At 37.7% G+C, this 22,135-nt stretch overlaps 1 protein-coding gene across 2 annotated transcripts in view; it reads left to right on the forward strand.

Annotated features, from left to right (window-relative positions):
- Positions 1 to 22,135, forward strand: part of adcy1a (adenylate cyclase 1a) — a 60,094-nt gene that overhangs the window by 21,555 nt on the left and 16,404 nt on the right. For both annotated transcript variants that reach the window (XR_005130210.1, XM_037537965.1), the window contains exons 5-12: positions 5,845 to 5,972; positions 9,814 to 9,972; positions 11,321 to 11,462; positions 14,627 to 14,782; positions 15,727 to 15,921; positions 20,707 to 20,804; positions 20,963 to 21,047; positions 21,327 to 21,416. Coding sequence is in view for 1 of the 2 variants with exons in the window: in XM_037537965.1 (XP_037393862.1) it covers positions 5,845 to 5,972; positions 9,814 to 9,972; positions 11,321 to 11,462; positions 14,627 to 14,782; positions 15,727 to 15,921; positions 20,707 to 20,804; positions 20,963 to 21,047; positions 21,327 to 21,416 (1,053 nt within the window). In the remaining variant the exon portion in view is untranslated. The remainder of the gene's footprint in view (positions 1 to 5,844; positions 5,973 to 9,813; positions 9,973 to 11,320; positions 11,463 to 14,626; positions 14,783 to 15,726; positions 15,922 to 20,706; positions 20,805 to 20,962; positions 21,048 to 21,326; positions 21,417 to 22,135) is intronic.

Raw genomic sequence — 22,135 nt, forward strand, 5'->3', positions numbered from 1 at the left:
AGTCACTGCTGTGACACGCAGTTTTGCATTCACTATATAACTAAAATCAAAAATTTTACATTCAAGAAGAAGACATCATAGTTTTTGTTAGTTCATTTAGGAATAGAACACAGACATTTAATATATGAGGTTTATTTGACAGTTTACTAACAGAATGCATCAGTGTACCAAATGAAATGTAACATAAAAAGTGTTCTGTTTTGAGAATGGTTCATGTTTGCTATTGAAATGGGACTAGTTGTAATACAGGAATCATATTAATTGCTGTTGGAAGAAAACCTCCCATCTCCATTTCTGACATTTTTCCTATTTTTGACATAATTTGAAAATACCTGTTACTCTTTACATTGTGTTCACATTTCACAGTGAATGAACCAATAGAAACTGTCCAAAAAGACTTACAAAAGAACACTGTTACATTGACTTCTGTTGACAGTTAAGAATGTTTTTGTCTTCTGGAAAGTTACCCATTTGGAGGTACAAGGTTTTATTCTGACATCAATGACATCTAGTACTATTCAAAGGTTTTAGGCATGTAAGACAAGTGGTGATTTTATTTGTGTCAGTGTTTGTTTGGTCACATTTGTTGTTATCATTAATGATCTAGTTTGGCTTAAATTAAATCTGGTGTGCTGCTTGTAGAATGCTTTGTGAGGGCACTGAGCAGAAATCTGGAACCAAACCTGTGTTCTTTTTACCAGCTCATAAGTAACCAATGACTTTTTTTTATAATATTTGTTTGCATTTATTCTCATGTTACCTGGTATTTTTACTAGTGGAAACACATTTGCTGTCCAAATGCTTTTAAACAGTTTGCTTACGTTCCAAAGAATATTAAACAGCACTGTATATTTTTCAAATTACCACATTTATTCCCTTTTTGTTATATTTTTTTGGAAACTTCTCTGCTGCTCTTGTCTTTCTGCCACCCCTCTTCTTCTCGGATTCTGCTTTGTTCCATTCTGTGTTTTTCCTCTTCTCCTAGCTCTCCTTTTTACTCATCACTAGATCCTTTGCTAAATGCAGTGGTTTCATACAGAGGCTTCCTGAACATTAATATTCTCTGTCACAACAGAATTTATTCCAAGTTTTGAAGCTAGCTTGAAACCCTGGCAGCAGCTGGAGAATATCTTAACAGAGATGGCTCTGTGTGTGTGTGTGGTTGTGGGAGTGTGTGTGTGTGTGTGTTTGATGTGACAAGGGGTTTCCCATGGTCTGCTTTCTTACTGAGATGACAGATGGTACCAGACGCGCGTGCACACACACACACACACACACACACACACACACACACACACACACACACACACACACACACACACACACACACACACACACACAAATGCACACTCGTGTTCTCACACTCACACACATCCACACACACAACACACACACATAATCTGTGTTCTTCATTTCAAATGCTGTTTTTTCCATTTTTTTCATTTCTTTTTCCCTCTGGCTGAAAGACCAAACTCTAAAATGTCCAAATTAATTTAACACACAAGTGCTCAATTAAAGGTTAATCACATCCTTGTCTTATGATCATTATCACTACTGCATAGCCTCAAGCAGACTCTTCTGCTCTCCTCTCCTCTCCTCTCCTCTCCTCTCTCTTCTGCTCCTCTGTTCTCCCTTTCCCTTCCATACTTGTAAGAGGTCAGACCATCAAAGAGCTTCATTCTCACTGTTTACAGTTCTCTCCTATGATATAGCTCCTGTTTTTTTGATGAGTAGCTGTTTTCTCCACTCTAATATTGCTTGTTTTTAAAATATTTATAATTACCTGTTGCTCAAATTAAATTACAGCCACAGATTTTCAGGGTATTTTTCACTCACTGGATCTTTGAGACACACCTGAAAATCACTTGAATCATCAAAGGAAGCAACATATCAAGATGGCAGACTGCATCTATTTAGCTGGGCCTCTTTGTCCATCACCAGTGATGGTAAGATAACAAATTTGTTTGTGAAAAGTGTAAATGAGTTACTGTCTGATGGAGAAGATTATACAGTTAGAGATGTCTGGAAATTTGAAAAGAGTAGGCCTACTAAGCAGGGCTTAGAAGCTCCAGGTGCCTCAGGGAGAGTTAACATGCCCTTACAATGAGTCGAATGGGTGGCATCTCAGGAAGGTAGTCGCAAAAACCAAAGCTAATGTCAAGGCTTCCCCTCATGAGCACCACTCATCTTCAGTTCATGTCATCCAACAGTTTTGCTCCACTCAGTGAGACACCTGAGACGCCTGTTGAAAGAGTACTGGTTATAGGTGATTCTACTTTATGGCACATGAAAATAGCTTTTCAAATGGGGCAACAGTAGACTAGAAGCCAGAGTGCTGGACATTAGAGGGAAGTTGAAGCTGTTAGCTAACTGTAGGTTTTCTGGAATTGTTGTTCATATAGATACTAATGATGCTCATCTGCAAAAGTAAAAAAAACTACAAACGACATGAAAGAGGTATATAAATGAGTGTTTGATGTGTGAGATGATGTCCGATGCCATAATATGCTCTGGTGACAGATGTGGCAACAAAATCAGTCAGCAGTTTAGGTCATAAGATGTCTTATATGAGGCTGTAATGACATCATTACTGATCATGATTTTGCTGCTCTATGCCTCACAGAATCCCGGATTAGACCTGAGAAATACTATGCTCTTAATGACCTGCCCATAGGCTACAATTATATGCATTTAAAAGCTGTAGGCATAAATCAGAAAGCAGGCTATAAATGATCTTCTTTTGAATTCTTTTTCTTATTATAAGTGATTGAGCTACAATTAACAATTCATTTTACTAATCACAATCTACAGGCCACCATGGCCCTATTCTGAGGTTAGTAACCTTCTTGAATGAATTAATAATTGTAGGAGATTATAATATTCACCTTGTCAAATCACAGGATCCACTATGTAAGGCATTTGTATCTGTTTTACACTCTGTTGGTTTTACTCAAAATATAATGGCACCTAATTATTTAATTACTTAATATTGACCTTTGGTTTAAACACAGATCATTTAGTTATACTATCCCAGGGCACAGCAGCCACTTATCATTGCTTAGTCTAATATGAAATCTGCTTTAGTGATAATATATGTTTATCCCCATGCTGTCATATTGTGTGTACCATATTGTAACTATCAAAAATGTCAGAGATCTGTAAACTTCTATTAGCTGTCCATCTCAACCTACTGAGTTAGATATTATGACAATGCTAAGAGGATACTTGTATTGCTGTACTTTGAGGCAGAATGAGGCAGGAAAAGTGGCTACAGAATGTCAGATGTCATGAACCTACAGCAATGATTTCATGATTTTTTTCAATAGTGAATTTTTAACTATTTTGCGAAAAAGTTCAAAACATGCAGTTAACCACTACAAACCTGCTTCGCTACAAAGCAAATCTATCTATTACAGGCAGGCTGAAATCAGTTACCTTCAACAAACAGAGGTGGTAAAAATGATTTCCTCCTAAAAACCTTCTACTTGCATACTAAATTCAATTCCTACAACTTTACACAAAAAGATTGACAGGGTTATCAATAATAAAATCTTCTCTTAGCCCTGGCTACATGCCAAAAATACCCTTCATATCAAACATTTTGAAGAAAGCTATGGTGCATCAAGTTCCTACTTGCATAGGAATCACATACATGAAAAATTTCAGTCTAGATTTAAGCGTCTTTCTGGTACAGAGACAGCGCTAGTGAAAATTGTGAATAATCTCTTATTATTCTCTGATCAAGGAAATATATCTTTACTGGTTCTGTATTTCATATGATAGACCATGCTATCCTACTAGAGAGAGTAGAAGTCCTTGCAAGTGTAACATGAATAGCTCTTACCTGATTCAGATGTTACTGGACTGAAGGCTGTCAGTTTTTGAATGTAAACAGTGAATCATCTGTTTGTATGTAAATTATGGTGTTCCACAAGGCTTTGTTTTAGGACCTCTGTTATTTACATTATATAGGCTACTGCTGGGTAGTGTTATCAGTAAACATGGCATCAATTTCCACTGCTACGCTGATGACACACTTTTGTATATATTGGCCAAACCAGATAATAGGTTTTTACATAGTAAGAGGAGGTTATAAACGTATAAAAATGTGGTAAATAAAACGGATGTCAAGTAAGTTCCTCTTGCTTAACTTGAACAAAACAGAGGTTCTTTTTCTTGGTCTGAAATCTGCTAGAAACTGTCTAATTTAACACTAAATCTCAATATGTCTAAATATTTCTGTCCAATGACAGACTGGTTTCTTTTTTTTCTACATCTAATATTGTATATTAATTGTAAATGCCTGTTCTCTATTCATATTGCTCTTGTTTGTGTTATTGTTTTGTTATCCAGTTATCCAGAGGGTAATAGGTTTCCCCTTTGAATCTTCGTACCTCTTAAAGTTTCTTCTTCTTCCTCTATGGGAGTTTTTCATTGCCACTGTCACCCTTGGCGCTTGGCCCTGGATTTTCTGTTAATCTTTTTGACAATGCCTGTTGTAAAAAAAACTGTATAAATAAATTTCTCTTGACTTGACCCTACTCTCCTTTCCTTTACCATTTCTTCATCTCCTCTTCTCTCTTCTTCTCATCTGATACATTTTCTTCTCTTTTCCCCTTCCCGTTTCTAGGCATCACTGTGGATAACTGTACTGTCACTGTCATATGAGGTCTCATAACTCAACTTTTTCAGTTTTTATTTTTAGATAATGTGAACATCTCATTTACAGTAAAAATCTCCATTATAGTGTTTGAACAAATGTGTAAAGGTCTGAAATATAATCATTAAAGAAAAGAAAAATGAAAGAAAAAAGATAATTTTGTGTTTATAAATGTTTTATTGCAGTGGTTCAGTTTGATTAATGATTCACTAAACTATTGTAACTTGAGGGAGCTCACATATTGATTTATTTCTGAATCATACATCTCTGCTTCGATCGGAGGATGATGCATGGATGGATGTATGGATAGATGGATGGATGTAATTTATTGAAATTTGGGTACATCTGTACCTTAAGAATGTGAGACATTATGTACACTAAATAACTAACTAAATGAATGAATTAATGAATGAATGAAAGAAAGAAAGAAAAAAAGAAAGAAAGAAAGAAAGAATGAATGAATGAATGAATGAATGAATGAATACATAAATGGTTCAATTAATTTGGCAAAATCATTAGCAAGAAAGTAATGATGTTACTAAGTGCAGATGTTAGAACTAATGATTGCTTTATGTTAAATAACTATTATATATCAGTATATAGGTATCTGTAATAGGCGTTTGTGGGCCTGTGTCTTTAAGCTCCTCTTTCTCACTGGCTTTCTAAGGCATGAGTGGGAGGAATTCTACTTCAATAGTTTATCTCAGCATTGTACAAATGCCCCCCTTCTCTCTCTTTCTCTCTTGCACTGTCTCTCTGTCTCTCTCTCTCTCTCTGTCTCTCTCTCTCCCTGTTACACTCTCTCACATTAAACTACTCTCTATGCTTTTTTTTGCACGTTCTCTGAGCAATGGGATATCCCCAAACACTAGTGCAGTATTTTCCACTATTGATATGCAAAACACAGCACACATATGCAGCAACCACACATACACACATGCACATTTCACATACTCTCATTTATTGCAATAGGAAGCAATAGTAAAATCCTCTGCACTGAATTATAGGTGTATCATGATGAATATCAATAATGTGTACATTAATACCATTATCTTAGAAATAATTAATATGAATGCTGATTTTAGAAATGATGGCTTGTCATTATACCTATTGTAGAACATATTGTTTTCCTCCAGTGAATCCATTTTGTCTTCCCATCATGCCACTTTGTGTGTGACTGACAGGAGAACCACTGCAGACGGATAAAGATCCTGGGGGACTGTTATTACTGTGTGTCAGGATTGACCCAACCCAAAGCTGACCACGCCCACTGCTGCGTGGAGATGGGTTTGGACATGATTGACACCATCACGTGAGTGTGTTTCCACCTCCACCACAAAAGCTACTGTTACATAATACATACACCGCAGGCCACACACTCCAGTCCCTAGACATCTCATAATTACAGATAAATGTTTTACACTTGTAAAAATAAAGGTGCCAGAAAAGTTTTTTTAGAGTGATGCTACAGGAGAACCATTTTGGTTCCCTAAAGATTTTTCTTTCATTTTGGTAAATGATATATGACATTGTTATATTATTATATATTATATGTGAATAACAATTTTAGTTCTATATCACCAAAGCCAAGAACAATTTAACAGCTTAGAGTCTGCATTTTTTTGGCCTGCACAGTTGCACTAATGCAAGTTCTGAGATAAAAGCAACATTTTCAGAGCAACTCAATAAGAATTAGTCTTTTAGAATTGATTTTTAGTCAATGTTTCCTTTTATTTTGGGCAGCTCATCACCCTTTGAGGGTCATCACCCTTTATGGCTAGTGTTGTGAAGAATAATTGGTGGTGGGGGGGGCATCCTACCAATCCATAGAGAGTGAGACCAATTATTCTCCCAGTGATAGCACCAGTGCTTAGACATTTGCGGCACCAAATTTTCATTCTACAAAACAAAGCATTTTGATTCTAAAATGCCCTGAGATACCAAAACACTTCAAAGCCTAAAAACAGTAGTTAGTTTTACATTTTATATTTTGTAAGACAAAATATTTGCAAACAAGTGCACTGAAACATTTACTCTAGGTTCCTTTGGCAAATGAGCTTTGTGTGAAAGCAATTAAATGAAGACTTTGATACTGTAATAGGGATTTCGTGAGTTGTTTTGATAAATTAAATGAACTTTCAGTGGTTGAGAAAGATGGTAATGAGACAAATCCTTGAATGGTACTACATTCAGAGAGAGAGAGATAATGCTTTATTGGGAAATGTGATTGCTATGGCTGTGGTAGGTTTCAGTAATTACTAACTTCAAAGAGATATGATTTTACGTGCACTTTTGTTGTAGTCTACCTGAGGGATTGTGTTTTTTCAGCTGTACTGAAACCCAGCCACAGAACAGACTGTCCTGAGGGTGTATGAGTGAGTGGTTCACTGAGATGCCAAGTCTGATGACATTGTCTAGATGACCATTAACTTGAAACAGAGGTTTTTTTTGCAAAGTTTTTTTTGCCAGACTTCAGTCTAGAGTAGGGGTGAAGTCCAAGCCCTGGAGATCTATCACCCTGCAGGGTTTATCTCCATCCCTAATCTAACACACCTGTTCCATATAATGAAGGCCTTCAGAGGCATCTGAATAATAGAGCCAGGTGTGCAGGATCTGAACTCTCCAGGGTGGTAGATCTCCAGGACCAGGACTGAGCTACACAGTCTTAACCCATTAAAGCCCAAGGTTCCATTTATTGGCTTATTCTTCACTACCTCTCTCATAATTACATATTAGTTTCTTAGGAGTTGTTGAAGGTTTCTTATTTAGTTTTGCAATGGCACTTTGCTACACTCTTAGCAAAAAAAAAAAAAAGAAAGAATACTTTTAAAGAGGTTCTTTAGAGAGCCATATCAGACAGTTTCACCATCATAGAGGAGAACCATGCAACCTGGCAGAGAACATTTTAAACATGAAATAATCATTTGAATTGTCATATGTCTCTATACAACTGTTGTCTTTTATTGCGTAATTAATCTGTTGAATACACTCTTAAAAACAAAACATCCTAAATGGTTCTTGGTTTGAAGTATTTCTAGGAAAAACTTGTATCTCCAAAATGGTAACTTTACAGGAGAAGGAAAAAAACATACTCTACTTTTAATGTAAGTCAGTGGAACCAGACTTTTTTCCAAGCCATTTTAGGCAGTTTCTATTGGTCCATTCTTCATGAAATTTACACACATTGTAAAGGGCAATAGGCATTTTCAAATTGTGTTAATAATTGAAAAACAAAACAAAAATGGAGATATGAAGTTTTCTACTGATAGCAATGATATGCAGATTATTTAAACTTTAACTAAATCTGGTTACTCTATACCATCAGTCCAGAAAACACTATTAGATTTGTGTGTAAATTTTTTTTTTTGTTGAATCATTCCTTTAAAATCAACAACAAAGTAAAGCGTGTTAGAGATAGTCCATTAACTACTATTAATCCAAGCAGCTATGCAGTCAGGAGCTTTCCATGGTTTATTAAAGTAAAATAGATTATGTAGCATCTTTCCTGAGAGATTAATCAGTTAATTCTTGATTTGTTTACTTGTTTACAGCTTTCAGGTGAATTAAGTGACTAGCCTCAGTGATTTCTCCACTGTGCTGTATCAGTTTGCTTCTAGTGAACAACTGTTTTCAGTATGTCTTGTTGTGTGTGTGTGTGTGTGTGTGTGTGTGTGTGTGTGTGATTGAAAGCTGACTGCTCAGTCAGTGGTCATTTCTTCCTCTGGTCTCTAAGATGGCTCTGGCAGCCCTCTTATCACCTCACACAGGTGCATGCACACACACACACACACACACACACACACACACACACACACACACACACACACACAGAGCTCTTTTTCTCACACTGTGACATCTCAGGGAATCTCAGGCTCTCAAGCTATTTCTGCTTCTCTCTCACAAACATACACACACATACATTCGGTCAGGTTGGGTTGTTAAAAATAAACCCAGTGAACCCTCTCTCTCTCTCTCTCTCTCTCTCTCTCTCTCTCTCTCTCTCTCTCTCTCTCTCTTTCTCTTTCTCTTTCCCTCCCCCCTCTCTAGCCCCCCCAACCCCCTATTTCTCTCTCTCCCCTCCCATTGGTTGAACTTAGGTAAGTAGTGAGGTGACAGAAGATCTCCTGTGTGCTTCAAAACCAGAAATTTGTCTCTTTCTTGTTATCTTTAGCTAATAGAAATGGCTGCCTATTGGCATTATATATGAGATAGGAATTACAGTATAGATAATGGGATGAGGCACAAAAAAAAGAAGCACTCTTCACTTATGTATTTATGGTCAAAACCAACATTATTTTGTCATTTTTCAGGATAGATTTCTCAGGAAATCCAATCCATTTGCATAGGAAAGGAAAGCCAAATGAAAATATGTGGGAAAAAAATTCCAAAACTAGAGTTTGAACAATTATTAAACGATATTAAGATGTACAGTGATTAAAGCTTTCATCTTTGAGAGACAGAAAAAATCAGAATGATGAACTGACCACCACAGCGTCTGGACCTCAACATTATTGAATGTATTTGGGCTTTCTCAGATTACGACAAGCAAAAGTTGCAACCACAACTTCTCAGGCTAAAGAGGGCTGGAAAAGTATCCCTGCAGATTTCTTTGGCAAACTGAAAGTCAGTCTCCTAAAAAGAAGGGAAGTTGAAATGAATTTAAAGGGTGGACACACTAAATGCTAAAAAGATTAAATTAGGCTGAGTTGCTGAGGTTTCTGTGTGATTTCTGTTAAACATATTTAACACATAAATATCTTTTTGATGCTGAAAAATGAATAACTTGTGCTTGATGGCAATTGTAATTAGAAATTAAGTGAATCAAGAGTGGTCTCTGACTTTTGAACAGTGCTGGATATATACTGAACTTGTATAGATGCTACAGGCCTCTATGTGGCAGACTGGGTTTTGATCCCACTGTCAAGCCAAAAGCACCAGGCTATACCAATAAGAGTGCTCAGGGAAGACCCCTAAGGCTACATTCTTCTTCCTCTGTAACATGATTAACTTCATTAGCGTTGCTGTGAAGAAGAGCATCTGCCAAATACTTTTATTGTAAACATATGTCAAATGTCATTGTGTGTTATTGTATTTCTAACATGTACAGGTATGAACCTGTGTTTTTCTGTGTCTGTATATGTGTATATTTGCAGGGCAGTTGCAGAGGCAACGGAGGTGGATCTGAACATGCGCGTGGGTTTACACACAGGCCGTGTGCTGTGTGGAGTTCTGGGGTTGAGGAAGTGGCAGTATGATGTGTGGTCAAACGATGTTACACTGGCCAACATGATGGAGGCAGGGGGGCTTCCTGGGTCAGTGTCAGTCTCTCCATTATCACTTGGACATAAACCCAGCACTGACAGAACAAGCACAGTGGCCTGTTCTGTCAGTGGCCACTGAAAGTGCTGATTAAATATGTAATCAAACCAATCAGAAAAGCTGCTGAGTGGAGATGACGCATGTCTGTATACCATAGCAGGATTTTGACAGTAAATTTAAGTTGCTTAAATTTGCTGACTGAACAGTCTACACTAGACTGGAGCTGAGAAAGTGGTTGCCAGGTGGCCAGTAGCCAAGTGGTAGGAGAGGTGAGCCAGCACCTGGAACACTGTGAGGTCAAACCCCAGGAGTGACTGGGTATTCCTAGTTGTGCACTTGGGCAAAGTACTTCTTAACCCTCAGGTGGTGCAGCTCTGCTGGCAACACTGTGTTGCCATTTTCCAATAAATTTCATGATGTGCTTTATCTGAGACAAACTAACCTACATACATTGCCTCTTTTGATGCTAAGATTACACTGCCTGTCAAAAGTGTGTGAACATGTAGCTTTTCAAAGTGTATGTAATAAATCACTGTGTTTTCATTGCTGGTTCACAATAAATAAAAAACAAAAATAAACGTGCTTTTAACATTAATTTGTAAAAGAAAAGTGTCAAATCATTATTTAGGCAAAACCTTCTCATGTACTACTCCATACCAAGGAAAGCACATTAATGAACATAAAGCTGAGTGTTACAGAATATACCCTGTACACTGTCCAGTCAGTGTGCTCTGGCCCTTAGAAACCATTTGCTCATGAAAAGAGAATTACACAAGTTGAATAAAACACAAGACATGCTGCAACCAGTTAAACATGGACTCAAAAAAGGTCCCTGGCAGTTAATAAACTATCATACATGCTATGGGTGCCTATTGCACATAGAACATATTGCTGTTGTCAGAACAAAACCTTGTATCTCCAAAATGGTAACTTCACGGGAGAAGGAAAAATCCTTTGCTTTCAATGTAAGTTAATGGAACCAGAGTTTTTTCTAAGTGATTTTGGCCATTTCTTTTCATCCATTCATCATTAAATTTATATGCAATGTAGAGGGCAGCAGGCACTTTCAATATATGTCAAAACATCCCAAAAAACAGAAATGGAAAAAAAAGGAAAGTTTTGTCCTGACAGCAATGATAGACAGCTCTAATATTCTGTTCACTCTTGATATGATCAACCATACAGCAACTATAAAATCAGTCATGCATAAGATTTAATATGAATGCGAGATGAATTACAGTCCTTTTTCCTTCATTGCATGCTTGTTCTCAGGGAGATAATGCACTGGCCTTAGCGAGGAAAAAGATAACTGAGCTAACATTCTCTCTGTGTTCTCCACAGCAAGGTTCATATCACCAGGGCAACGCTGGAGTGCCTGAACGGAGATTACGAGGTGGAGCCGGGCAACGGCCACGAGAGACACGCCTTCCTCGGCAAGCACGCCATTGAGACCTTTTTCATCGTACCCTCACACAGACGCAAGGTGATACAGATACACATACATACTCACTAATTCGCCATTTTTATTCTGAAATATTTATAAATATAGTCAAGCACACATACATGCACAGAAATACTATTGCTGCACAATATGTGATTTGATAATTGCTAGTTTGATATGGGCCTTGGTTGTTATGATATCACATAACTACAATATGCTAACGAGCCTTTAACCAATCATGAAAGGCCCAATGAATAAGCTTTTTCAGTTTGTTTCAGGTCACAGATCGGATCGGATGCATTCTGGTTATGTGTAAACATGTAAACATACATGCACAGTTAACATGCCATGTTTATGGACAGTGCAAAGTACTTTTCTTTTTTTTTAATGCATATAAATTTAAAGGATCGCAAGGAAAATAGGGAAAGATGTTGGAATTGGAGGTGAAAACATCCCTCTTAATTTCTAGTGGGAGCCATTTTTCTGTAATTTCCTTTGCTTTTTAACAACAATTATAAATTTGTATTGTCATATATATTGAATACCAACAAAATAACACGTTTTCAGCTTTCAGGATCAAGTGTGCATGTGTTATAAAGACAAAGCATTGAATATTCCAGGATGCAACCTCAATATAGACATGTAGTCTGGTTGGAGTAGAATAACACATTTTGGTGGAAAATAACTTTATTTGTTAATATTAAGTTAATTAAGTGATACTTCTTTTGATCCCACAACCAGGGAAATTCCTCCTCTGCATTTAACCCATCCGTGAAGTGAAACACCACATACACACTAGTGAACACACACACTAGGGGGCAGTGAGCACACACTTGCCCGGAGCGGTGGGCAGCCCTATCCATGGCGCCTGGGGAGCAGTTGGGGGTTAGGTGTCTTGCTCAAGGACACCTCAGTCATGGACAGTCGGCCCTGGGGATCGAACCGGCAACCTTCTGGTCACAGGGCCAGATCCCTAACCTCCAGCCCACGACTGCCCCAATATAACTATCTCTTCATGTTTTGGCTGAAAAACACATTTTATTAAGATGGCTATATCTTCACCAATGAACTTTCATTTTCTGTTTTCCCTCAACATTATTGACGGTGTCATTATTTCACTGCCTATTTTAAACCCTGCACCTCGCGAGCACACAGTTAGTAGGCTGAGTTATGTGTTGGCTATGTGTAGGCTATGTGTTGCTTGCAGGTCACAAACTGAGCAGCTGTAGTAAATCGAACATTGTTTTTTGATGCATTATGAGCGCATATTGCAGTCTCATCAAGGCCCATTTCACACTGTGCCTTTACTATGTAGACCTGGCCCAGATCCTTCTGTCAGAGTTTGGACAAATCAAGGCAAGCACATCATTCAACAAACATAAATTAATGTGGTTACAAAGACTTCAGGCCAGTAGTTGACCACATCACATGTTCATCAGTGTGTCTGTATAGAACCATGAGCACCAAAAGAACCGGCACTGTATTATTGACAAACCACCAGTCAATGGGGTGATGACAGCACTATCAGCAGTGCTTGTAGAGCCATCATTTGTACACCTTTATTTAATGTGCGCTGACAGATAAAATATTGCCATGTTGTGTACCGTGGTTCTTTACTGTAGTAAAGCAGCAAAAAAAAGATGTAAGAGTGTTTAGAATTTTGGCTGTTCGATGTTGTGAGAGGAAAGAGGCCAAAGAGCTGAGCCAGCAAATAAACAGGAACAACTTTTAACTATCTCTGTCACGATTGGCCCCTCCCAGTCGTCCATGTGCTTTTGTTTTGCTTCCTTGTTTTGTTTCTTTCTGGTCCTGCCCCCTTGTTTCTAGACTCTGCCCTTGATCATTTTCACCTGTGTCTTGTAAACCCTCTTGTTAACCTTCTGTGTCTTGTTACCTGTTCCTGTATGTAAGCCCTGTGTTTTCCCCTGTTAGGTTGCTGGTCTTTGTATTGTTTGTATTGTGTTGTTTGGTGTTATATCTTCTGGCCTCAGTTGTATTTCCTAGTCTCTGTTTTTGTGTTTAGTCTGTATTCCTTATTGTCACGTCTGTCTCTTGGTATCTCTGTGTTGGCTCATTGATCCTGGACTGTTTAGGTCCTGATTCTGGATTTGCCCCTAATAAATCTCGCTTCTCTCTGCATATGCGTCCACCTCATCATCGCTCCCTGGCATTACAATCTCTCAACAAAGTCTGCGATAAAGAGAATGGTGAATTCAACCCATTTCACAATTGATATTTAACTGATGATTGACTTAGATCTCTTATACTTTAGCAAGACAATGAATGGACTTGAGAGTACACCAGAATGTTAGCAGGGCTCATGTAACTTAAGCTAATGTCAAGCAGACACTGAGTAATCCTCTCAAATACAATGTGCAGCTATTACTCACTTTTGTGGTCACAATGGTGTTTAAATGGTGTTTACACTGTAATTATAGTTGTCTGGATATGTTATTCCAGACAATAACACCTAATCAGGACTCAGTGATAACTCCAAACCATCATTTTGGTATGGAGCAATACAGCCAATCAAACAGATTTTTTTTCTTGATTTGAAGTATTAATGTGTTATTAATGTGTTGACATTAATATGACTATTTTTACAATTTTGGAATTCATGTAGAAAAATAATGTGCAATAGAAGTATTGTTTACAAATCTTGTGGCGCTATACGAGACTATACCAGGCAGTATTATGCATATCAAGAATCATCTCTTTTTGTCTGATCTGCTTTTTGTCTTTGTTAGTGGGCTATTTGAAATGCAAATCAAATTAATGGTGCAAATTTATCAAAGCCATCATTTGCATGTGTGCTTTGACAAAACAAATTCATACATTCACATGCGTAAATGCACATGCACACACACACACACACACACACACACACACACACACACACACACACACACACACACACACACACACACACACACACACACATATGCACATTCATGCCCTCTTGCTTCCAGTCTGTTTGACCTCAATCTGCAGTTCCTGGAAATGGAGTCGTTCAGATAAGCCCCTCTTTATATCCTGGTTTATTTTTATACACTTCATTCCTCTCTTTTTTCACTTCCCCAGCTTACCGCTCTTTTTATAGCCATTTGTAATTTTAACAAGTGCTGATAGCGTCTGTTCTCCTCCTTTTTTATGGTGTTTGGAGAACTGAAAAAGTCAAAAAAGTCTCTCTCTCTCTCTCTCTCTAGATCTTCCCGGGTTTGATTCTGTCAGATATTAAGCCAGCTAAGAAGATGAAGTTTAAGACGGTCTGCTATCTGCTAGTGCAGCTCATGCACTGTAGGAAGATGTTTAAGGCTGAGATTCCTTTCTCCAACGTCATGACCTGCGAGGACGATGATAAGGTGTGTGTGGTTAGAGTGTATCATTATATAGTATATCATTATCACTTTTACATGCATGTCTACATGTGAGCGTGAGATGGTTATTTGGATTGATGTAAAGATTCTAAAGATGCACACACACACACACACACATTTTTCTTATTTTTACCATTTTCCACATTTTACAGTGGCAGTGAATTTATCAAACTATGAAGTGACACATGGAGTTATACAGAGACAAAATTTTATTAAATCAAATTTGTAGATTCTATTAGAAATTATTAAGCAGCTTCATGAGGAACCTCTGAGATGCAGCAGGAAAGAAGAAGATACATATACATATATATATATATATATATGTATGGCAGATTGAGTCATGCATATGCGTTGTACAAGTACATGTGCGTATGGAACTTCTAGTTGTTTTCTGTGTATGAGTAGTCTTAAGTCACGACATTGAGTATCTGTGTGAACATGTTCCAGCATTGATTATTTCATCAATAATACAGCTCAGAGCAGACAGTGCTGTAATGAATGCTGAAATAATTTGATGAGACCTTATTGTTGCAGTAGATTGGCTGCCCATTAGTGCTGTAGAAATGCATCAGTGCATTGTGATGCTTTGATCTAAAGCCAGTGATTCATCTGTATTGAATCAGGGATGCTAGTATCATTATATTATTATATTTACCATATTATGCACTCATATTTTGGATAAAGTATCATTTCTGGGCTGTTTTCAAATGTTAAGCCCCCCCAAAAGTTATATTGTTTGATTGTCTTCCATTTCTGTATAAACAAATTCCTTGTACCTTAAATAATAATTTGGAATAGTATGAAAAGTCATGGAGAAATTAAGATTTTATGATGTGTTGAATTGTTTCCTAAAGAATCCTGATTGAAGCAAATTAATATGTGGATGAGATTTACACCTCTAATGACCGTAACTATCGCTGACTTTCCAGAGACGAGCTCTTCGCACAGCTTCGGAGAAACTGCGGAACCGCACTTCCTTCTCAGCTGGAGCGCTGCATAATTCTCCCGGGACGCGCGTGAACCGCTACATTGGCCGACTGATTGAAGCTCGGCAAACTGAGTCGGAGACAGCAGACCTCAATTACATCACTCTGACCTACCGGAGCAGAGAGAGAGAGAGGAGGGTGAGTACATATATACTGTCGCTAGGCCTATGCCTGGTGACGGTTAAACGAGTTACCACAGTAACAGTCCTCAGTAACAATCACTGTTTATACATGTACAATCATACCTGTACAAAAAAGCCATGTACATTTTGGGACACCCCTCACACAATGAGATGAAATTGTTTCATGCCTGGGAATAAACACAAGTGAATTCATGTCTCGACTCTTGTTTATCAGGTGAAACGGGCCGTTTCAAACAGTCTTAGGTGAAATAACTTTGGAGAACAAGGCATCAGGTTAAGCAACCATAAAAGTTTGTGTGATATTTGCAATTCTGTTCTTTCTTACTTATTTATTAATTACAGTTTTGTAAAAGATAATGTTCACAACCACAAGTTTTACTGAACTGTGCTATATTATGTTTGACAAAGATTGAGCTCCCTCACACACTGTCACTGTGCTTGCTCTTGCACCCACTTCAGTGTCACAAAATGCGACCCCCCCAGTTTGTCCATTTATCGTGATTGCTTTCCACATGGTTTTCTGAATAAAAGGACTTTATTATAAGCACTGGCATAACTGTCATATGATGCTGTCATATGAAAACACACACACCCACCCACCATCTAAACCATCATCTTCTGGGTCACGGGGGTGTGCTGGAGCTTATCCCAGCTGTCAATGTGTGGAAGCCAGGATACACTCTGAGCAGGTTCATAAGAAAACTATTACACTAAATTTACTAAGTTTAGCTATAGCTATAGCTTCCGGTTAACCTTTCAAACTCTAGATGTATTATTTACTCATTTATTATAAGGCTTGTTTTCTATTAACTACTATGAATTTGGTAACGCTAATGAAATTCTTGACTGTAACACCCCTGGCTTAACCAATCAGAAAAAAGCTGGGAGGTGTGATATCACCTTATTTTCTTTTCATCCTGCTGTGTTGGCAGGAGAATGTGGAAAACATTGTGAGGCCCATTTATGTATCTGTTTATCACCTCAAACTAAACAGGCTGCTCATTTGGGCCAAAGCTAATATAAATGACTTTTGCTTTGATTGTCTGCCTTGTATTGTATTGGCTGCCTTGTATATGTGCTTCAGTCAAGAAGCAGTCTGATATGCAACACAAACTTTTATATGAACAGTCAGGCTGAACTGCTGTAAGCTGACCTACAGGATATATATAGTATTGAAAATATGTATAGTGTGTGTTTGTGGTAAAATCACAGCTTAATTTACATATTTAGATTGTGGACTGGAGAGTAAATGGTATGTTTTTAAATTTTACCAGTGTTTACTGGTAGCAAGGAACATTTAGTTGTCCATGAGAAGTGCCCTTTAAAAAAAATTTGACATAAGGGGAGAAGGAGGTGGTGGTAAAAATAAATAATATACTTAAGAAAAGTAGCTGAATTTATAATATATGCTTTATATTACAGAAACAACCAAGTTTGACACCAATGTACTAATTTTGTGATTAGACAGTCAATTTCCACACCACTTTTATTTGTAACAGACAACACAAACAACAACCAAGTCACAGAGGCCGCAACAAAAAGGCCCCTGTTTGCGTAGTTATTAAAGTAAGGAATGAAAGTGTGAACATGATGAGTTTTAAGGGGAGTTTAAGGTGTTAGCATAGCATTCAAAATATAAATATGAAAAATTTCTATTAGTCAGTTTGTCATAAGCAGCCCTATCCAAGTGGGGAGCAGTTGGGGGTTAGGTGCCTTGCTCCCCTGAGCCAACAGAACATGACTGAAGCGCCCTTGAGCAAGGCATCTAACACCCAACTGCTCCCTGGGCACTGTGAACAGGGCTGCCCACTGCTCTGAGCAAGTGTGCTCACTGTACCCTAGTGTGTGTGTTCACTAGTGTGCATGTATGTGGGTGTTTCACTGCACGGATGGGTTAAATGCTGAGGCTTAATTCCTCTGTGTGCAAGCACAGTTGGCTGTTGGTTCTGAATTGTACTGTATTGTATTGTATAAAATTTTAACACAAAGCAAGGGGCATTTTCAGGTAAGAAAAAATGGATTTAGGAAGTTTTCTAATTATAATTTTGTTATACACAATTTATTCTCAAAAGCATATTCTCACTTACTCAAAGTGAAACTTCTGCATTACACTAAGAGGCTTTGAATAAAACAGAGGGAACAGACCTAGAAACAAGGACAAAAAGAATTTCAGCACAAAAAGTGGCTCAAAAACCCCCACACAGACACACATACACACACACTGCATCCCCCACATTGTTCTCTTGTGCTTCGTGACTCCCTGTCTCTTCTCACTTTCATCCACCTCTCACCCCCACATTTATTCCCTTCCCTCATTCTCTCTCTTTCACTCTCTGTCTCTCTCTCCCTCTCTCTCTCACACTCTCTCTCTCCCTCTCTCTCACACTCTCTCTCTCTATCTATCCTTCACACCTCCCTGCTGGCACAAGGGATCCACCCACCTTAACAGAACGCGGGTGACAGTAACGATTCAGGAATGTCTGAAGAGTGTGCCCACACACACACACACACACACACACACACACACACACACACACACACACACACACACACACACACACACACACACACACACACACAGTCTCTGTGGCGATAGGAAGCTGAGGTTTTCCTTAGCGTCAGTGCAAGTCTAATGCCATTATGTGTGTGATGCAGGCTCTAGCTCTCAGTGCTAACGATGAGAATGCGTCAGTCAGTGGGCTGCTGGTAGGCCGCAGGCAGATTGGGGTGGGATTTCACCAACACTGCTGTATACCCGCCAGTCACAGCAGTAAAGCTTGCACACATCAGGGGTGGCTTGGCCATTTAAGCAATTAAGCACTGCTTAATTAAATAACATGCAGAAAAATCTGTAGCACTTGTAACCCTGTAACCCTGTAAAATCTGTAACCCTGCTCCATAAGACTGACATAACTATATCATAAACATGTCATAGCAGATCATATTCTGTTGCGAGTTGTTATTACAGATTTTGCTAAGTAATGTAACAGTGGCACAATATTTGAACTCTAAAAATGATATATGGCACTGTTAGCCTACTAGCTAAGCCATGGATTACACCACAATGAGCTGCAGTCCCAGTGCTGATGATATGGATGATTACATTGAATTGCTTCAAAGTCAATTCAAAACCCATTTCAGATTTTTAACTGGCTGGCATTTTAGACCAAAAACCCTTTGTTTAGAATGACCCTATACCGTAATTAACTCAGTTTATCAAAACGGAAGATTGAACATTCAATTTTATCACCACCAAAACAATTATAACACTAACAAAATGTTACCCATATATATATATATATATATATATATATATATATATATATATATAGCCAGTACATGACTAACAAACACAACTTTGAACATCTGCACACACACAAAACCATATTCTTCATTAAAACACAAAAAAGGTTTACTTAAATGCAAAAACACTTTTCAGTAGTGAATTGTCAGACTTTGGGACACTATTACTTTTGTATGTGTCTAAAATAATGCTCTGCTTGTGGGTTAAAACTTTGTGTTTTAGTAGTGACATGAAAACTTATATAGCATTTTCTGAAAATTATTTATTTTTTTATTTAAAAATTAAGAGAATGATTAATCAAAATCTTTTAACTTCACTTCAAAGAAAATATAAAAGATCTTTATAAGTGTCTGTTTAGGGATTAGGGTTTGGGAGAGCCACCTTCCAGTAGAAAGTAAAGTTACATTAATAGAGATTATTACAATCTCAATTGCAATTAAATATGACAATTATGAATAAAATTCATGCCTTAGGTTTAAACCTTATAAATATCTAAGATATGAATACTTGATAGAATTGTTTTTACTTTTTTTGTTACTGTGAAACTATATTTTAAGCTAAATCAGTAGAATGTTTCATATACAACACTGATTAACAAGATAAAAAAAAAAGTTTAAAAGAGTGTTTAGTTAGAAGAACAACATTTTGGTTCTGTACTTCACTTTGATACCTCCAGCAGTTGCATAGATTTTGTGAATGTTAATTTCCAAGTTGAACTGTAGAGTTGCGCACTCGATTCCATCATATGGTGAGATCATATGTGACTCACATCCAGAGTTATGAGGCTATGAAGAGGGGCTGAGATACATGGCGTCTGCCTCTCACTGTGTATAATTGCTGGATTTGTGTGCCCATTTACGTGTGAAACAGACCACTGGACATTCAGGAAATCAGAGAGCACTTACTTGTCATGCCGGAAACCCTTCTTTCTTCATTCAGTCGACATCTGTGACGCATGTGAAACAAAATGCAAAAAGTTTTGGAAAATAGCAATGAAGATAACAGCATTTTGATATAATTCATATGGATACCATGTTATATGGAAATGTCTTTAAAGGCAAATTTAAGAAGCTATGAAGAAATTGTCCTTTTCACCTCAGAGGCTAAATAAAGCTTTACAATTAATACTGGGCTACTGTGAGAAAAGATTTTGTGAACCCATTGACATAAATAAAATAATTACTTATCATTTTAGTGTAGTTTTTATTCATTCTAGTAGTGTATTTCTCAACAAATAAACACTTGCTGTCTCGATGAACTGCTATTTAAATATACTTTTTTGTGCTTATTAATGTAAAGTATTTGCATAAACTAAGGTAAAAGTTTATATTTTATATTTTGGTGATTGTCATGGCTATGTAAAATTATAAGTGGTTAATCTCTGTCTCTCGCTCTCTCTCCCTCTCTCTCTCTCTCTCTCTCTCTCTCTCTCTCTCTCTCTCTCTCTCTGTCTCTCTCTCTCTCTCTCTCTCTCAGTATCAGCAGGTGTATGATGATGGCTTTATCAATGCTGTGGCAATCTCTCTGGTTCTCACGTCACTTTTTGCCATCGTCTACTTTGTCATCATTCCTCAGTATGTAAAACAAACACACACACACATGCACACGCACACACACACACACACACACACACACACACACACACACACACACACACACACACACAAACAAAAACAAAAACAAAAATAAGCGTGTTGAAAGAACATGTCCTTCTCTGTATGTCCCTCTACAGAGGTCTGGTGATTGTGATCCTGCTGGTTCTTTGTATCTGCTTTCATATGGCGAGTGTGATGTACCTTCACATCACTCATGTGCAGGTAACACACTCTAACACTTACAGACATTCTGAAACAGAAGAAGCAAATAATAAAGTGGCATCTTCTCACCTTGTGACCTTTGCTATCCTGCATCATCAAGCAATGTATGATATAGTTACTCACATGCAAAATATCTGATAAAATGCATTTTTAACGATGATATCTTTTCTCTCTCTCTCTCTATCTCTCTCTCTCTCTCTCTCTCTCTCTCTCTCTCTCTATCTCTCTCTCTCTCTCTCTCTCTCTCTCTCTCTCTCTCTCTCTCTCTCTCTCTCCCAGTGCTCTCCCGACTGTCTTACTCTGCAGATCAGGACAGTTTTGTGTGGCTTTCTGGTGCTGCTCTCATATTCCGTGACCCAGGGGTGTGTGGTGAGTGTGTGTGTGTGTGTGTGTGTGTGTGTGTGTGTGTGTGTGTGTGTGTGTGTGTGTGTGTGTGAAAAACATTTTGCTGATCACTATAAGGGAAATCTTTTTAGAAGACCTAATATTAAAGTCAAAATAAGCCTATTTTGCCTTTCCTCCAGGGCTTGAATTGTCGGGGGAAAGGCAAAAGGTAAAGAATAGGAAAGACATTTTGAACTTGGGGTCCCATGTTATCTCTTTAAATAAAATATGAAATTTCTACTAATTCTTCTAATTGAAAGCCCTTAAACAAATTGTGTTTAACATTAAATCCTTACAGAGGATATACTATAAACATGCCCAGATGCATTTGACTTTAAATCAGCAACAGAAATGAAGACACAGAGAAAGTAAGTGTTGTTAGCAGCTGTGACATAAGCAACAAATATGTTTTGTTAGTAAAAAGTCTTAATTTATGCTGTTTGAGAACATATGATGGGTAACATTTACAATAGCTTATTTTTTATTTTTTTGCACAACAGCCAACAAATGACCAGAATTTTCCCCACTTGTCTGGTAAACTGAGTTGTAATTTGATTTTACTTTTTAGTGGACTAACCAAACTTGCCTGTTGGTGACTATATAATTTTTTACTGTCTAAGTAATAAATATTTTAGTTAATTAATTGTGAACAAAGTTGATTATGTTTGTCAGTTTCTCAAGGCCATAGGCCAGATATTTGAGGT

The sequence above is a fragment of the Pygocentrus nattereri genome, chromosome 4, assembly GCF_015220715.1.
Source record: "Pygocentrus nattereri isolate fPygNat1 chromosome 4, fPygNat1.pri, whole genome shotgun sequence".
Lineage (NCBI taxonomy): Eukaryota > Metazoa > Chordata > Actinopteri > Characiformes > Serrasalmidae > Pygocentrus > Pygocentrus nattereri.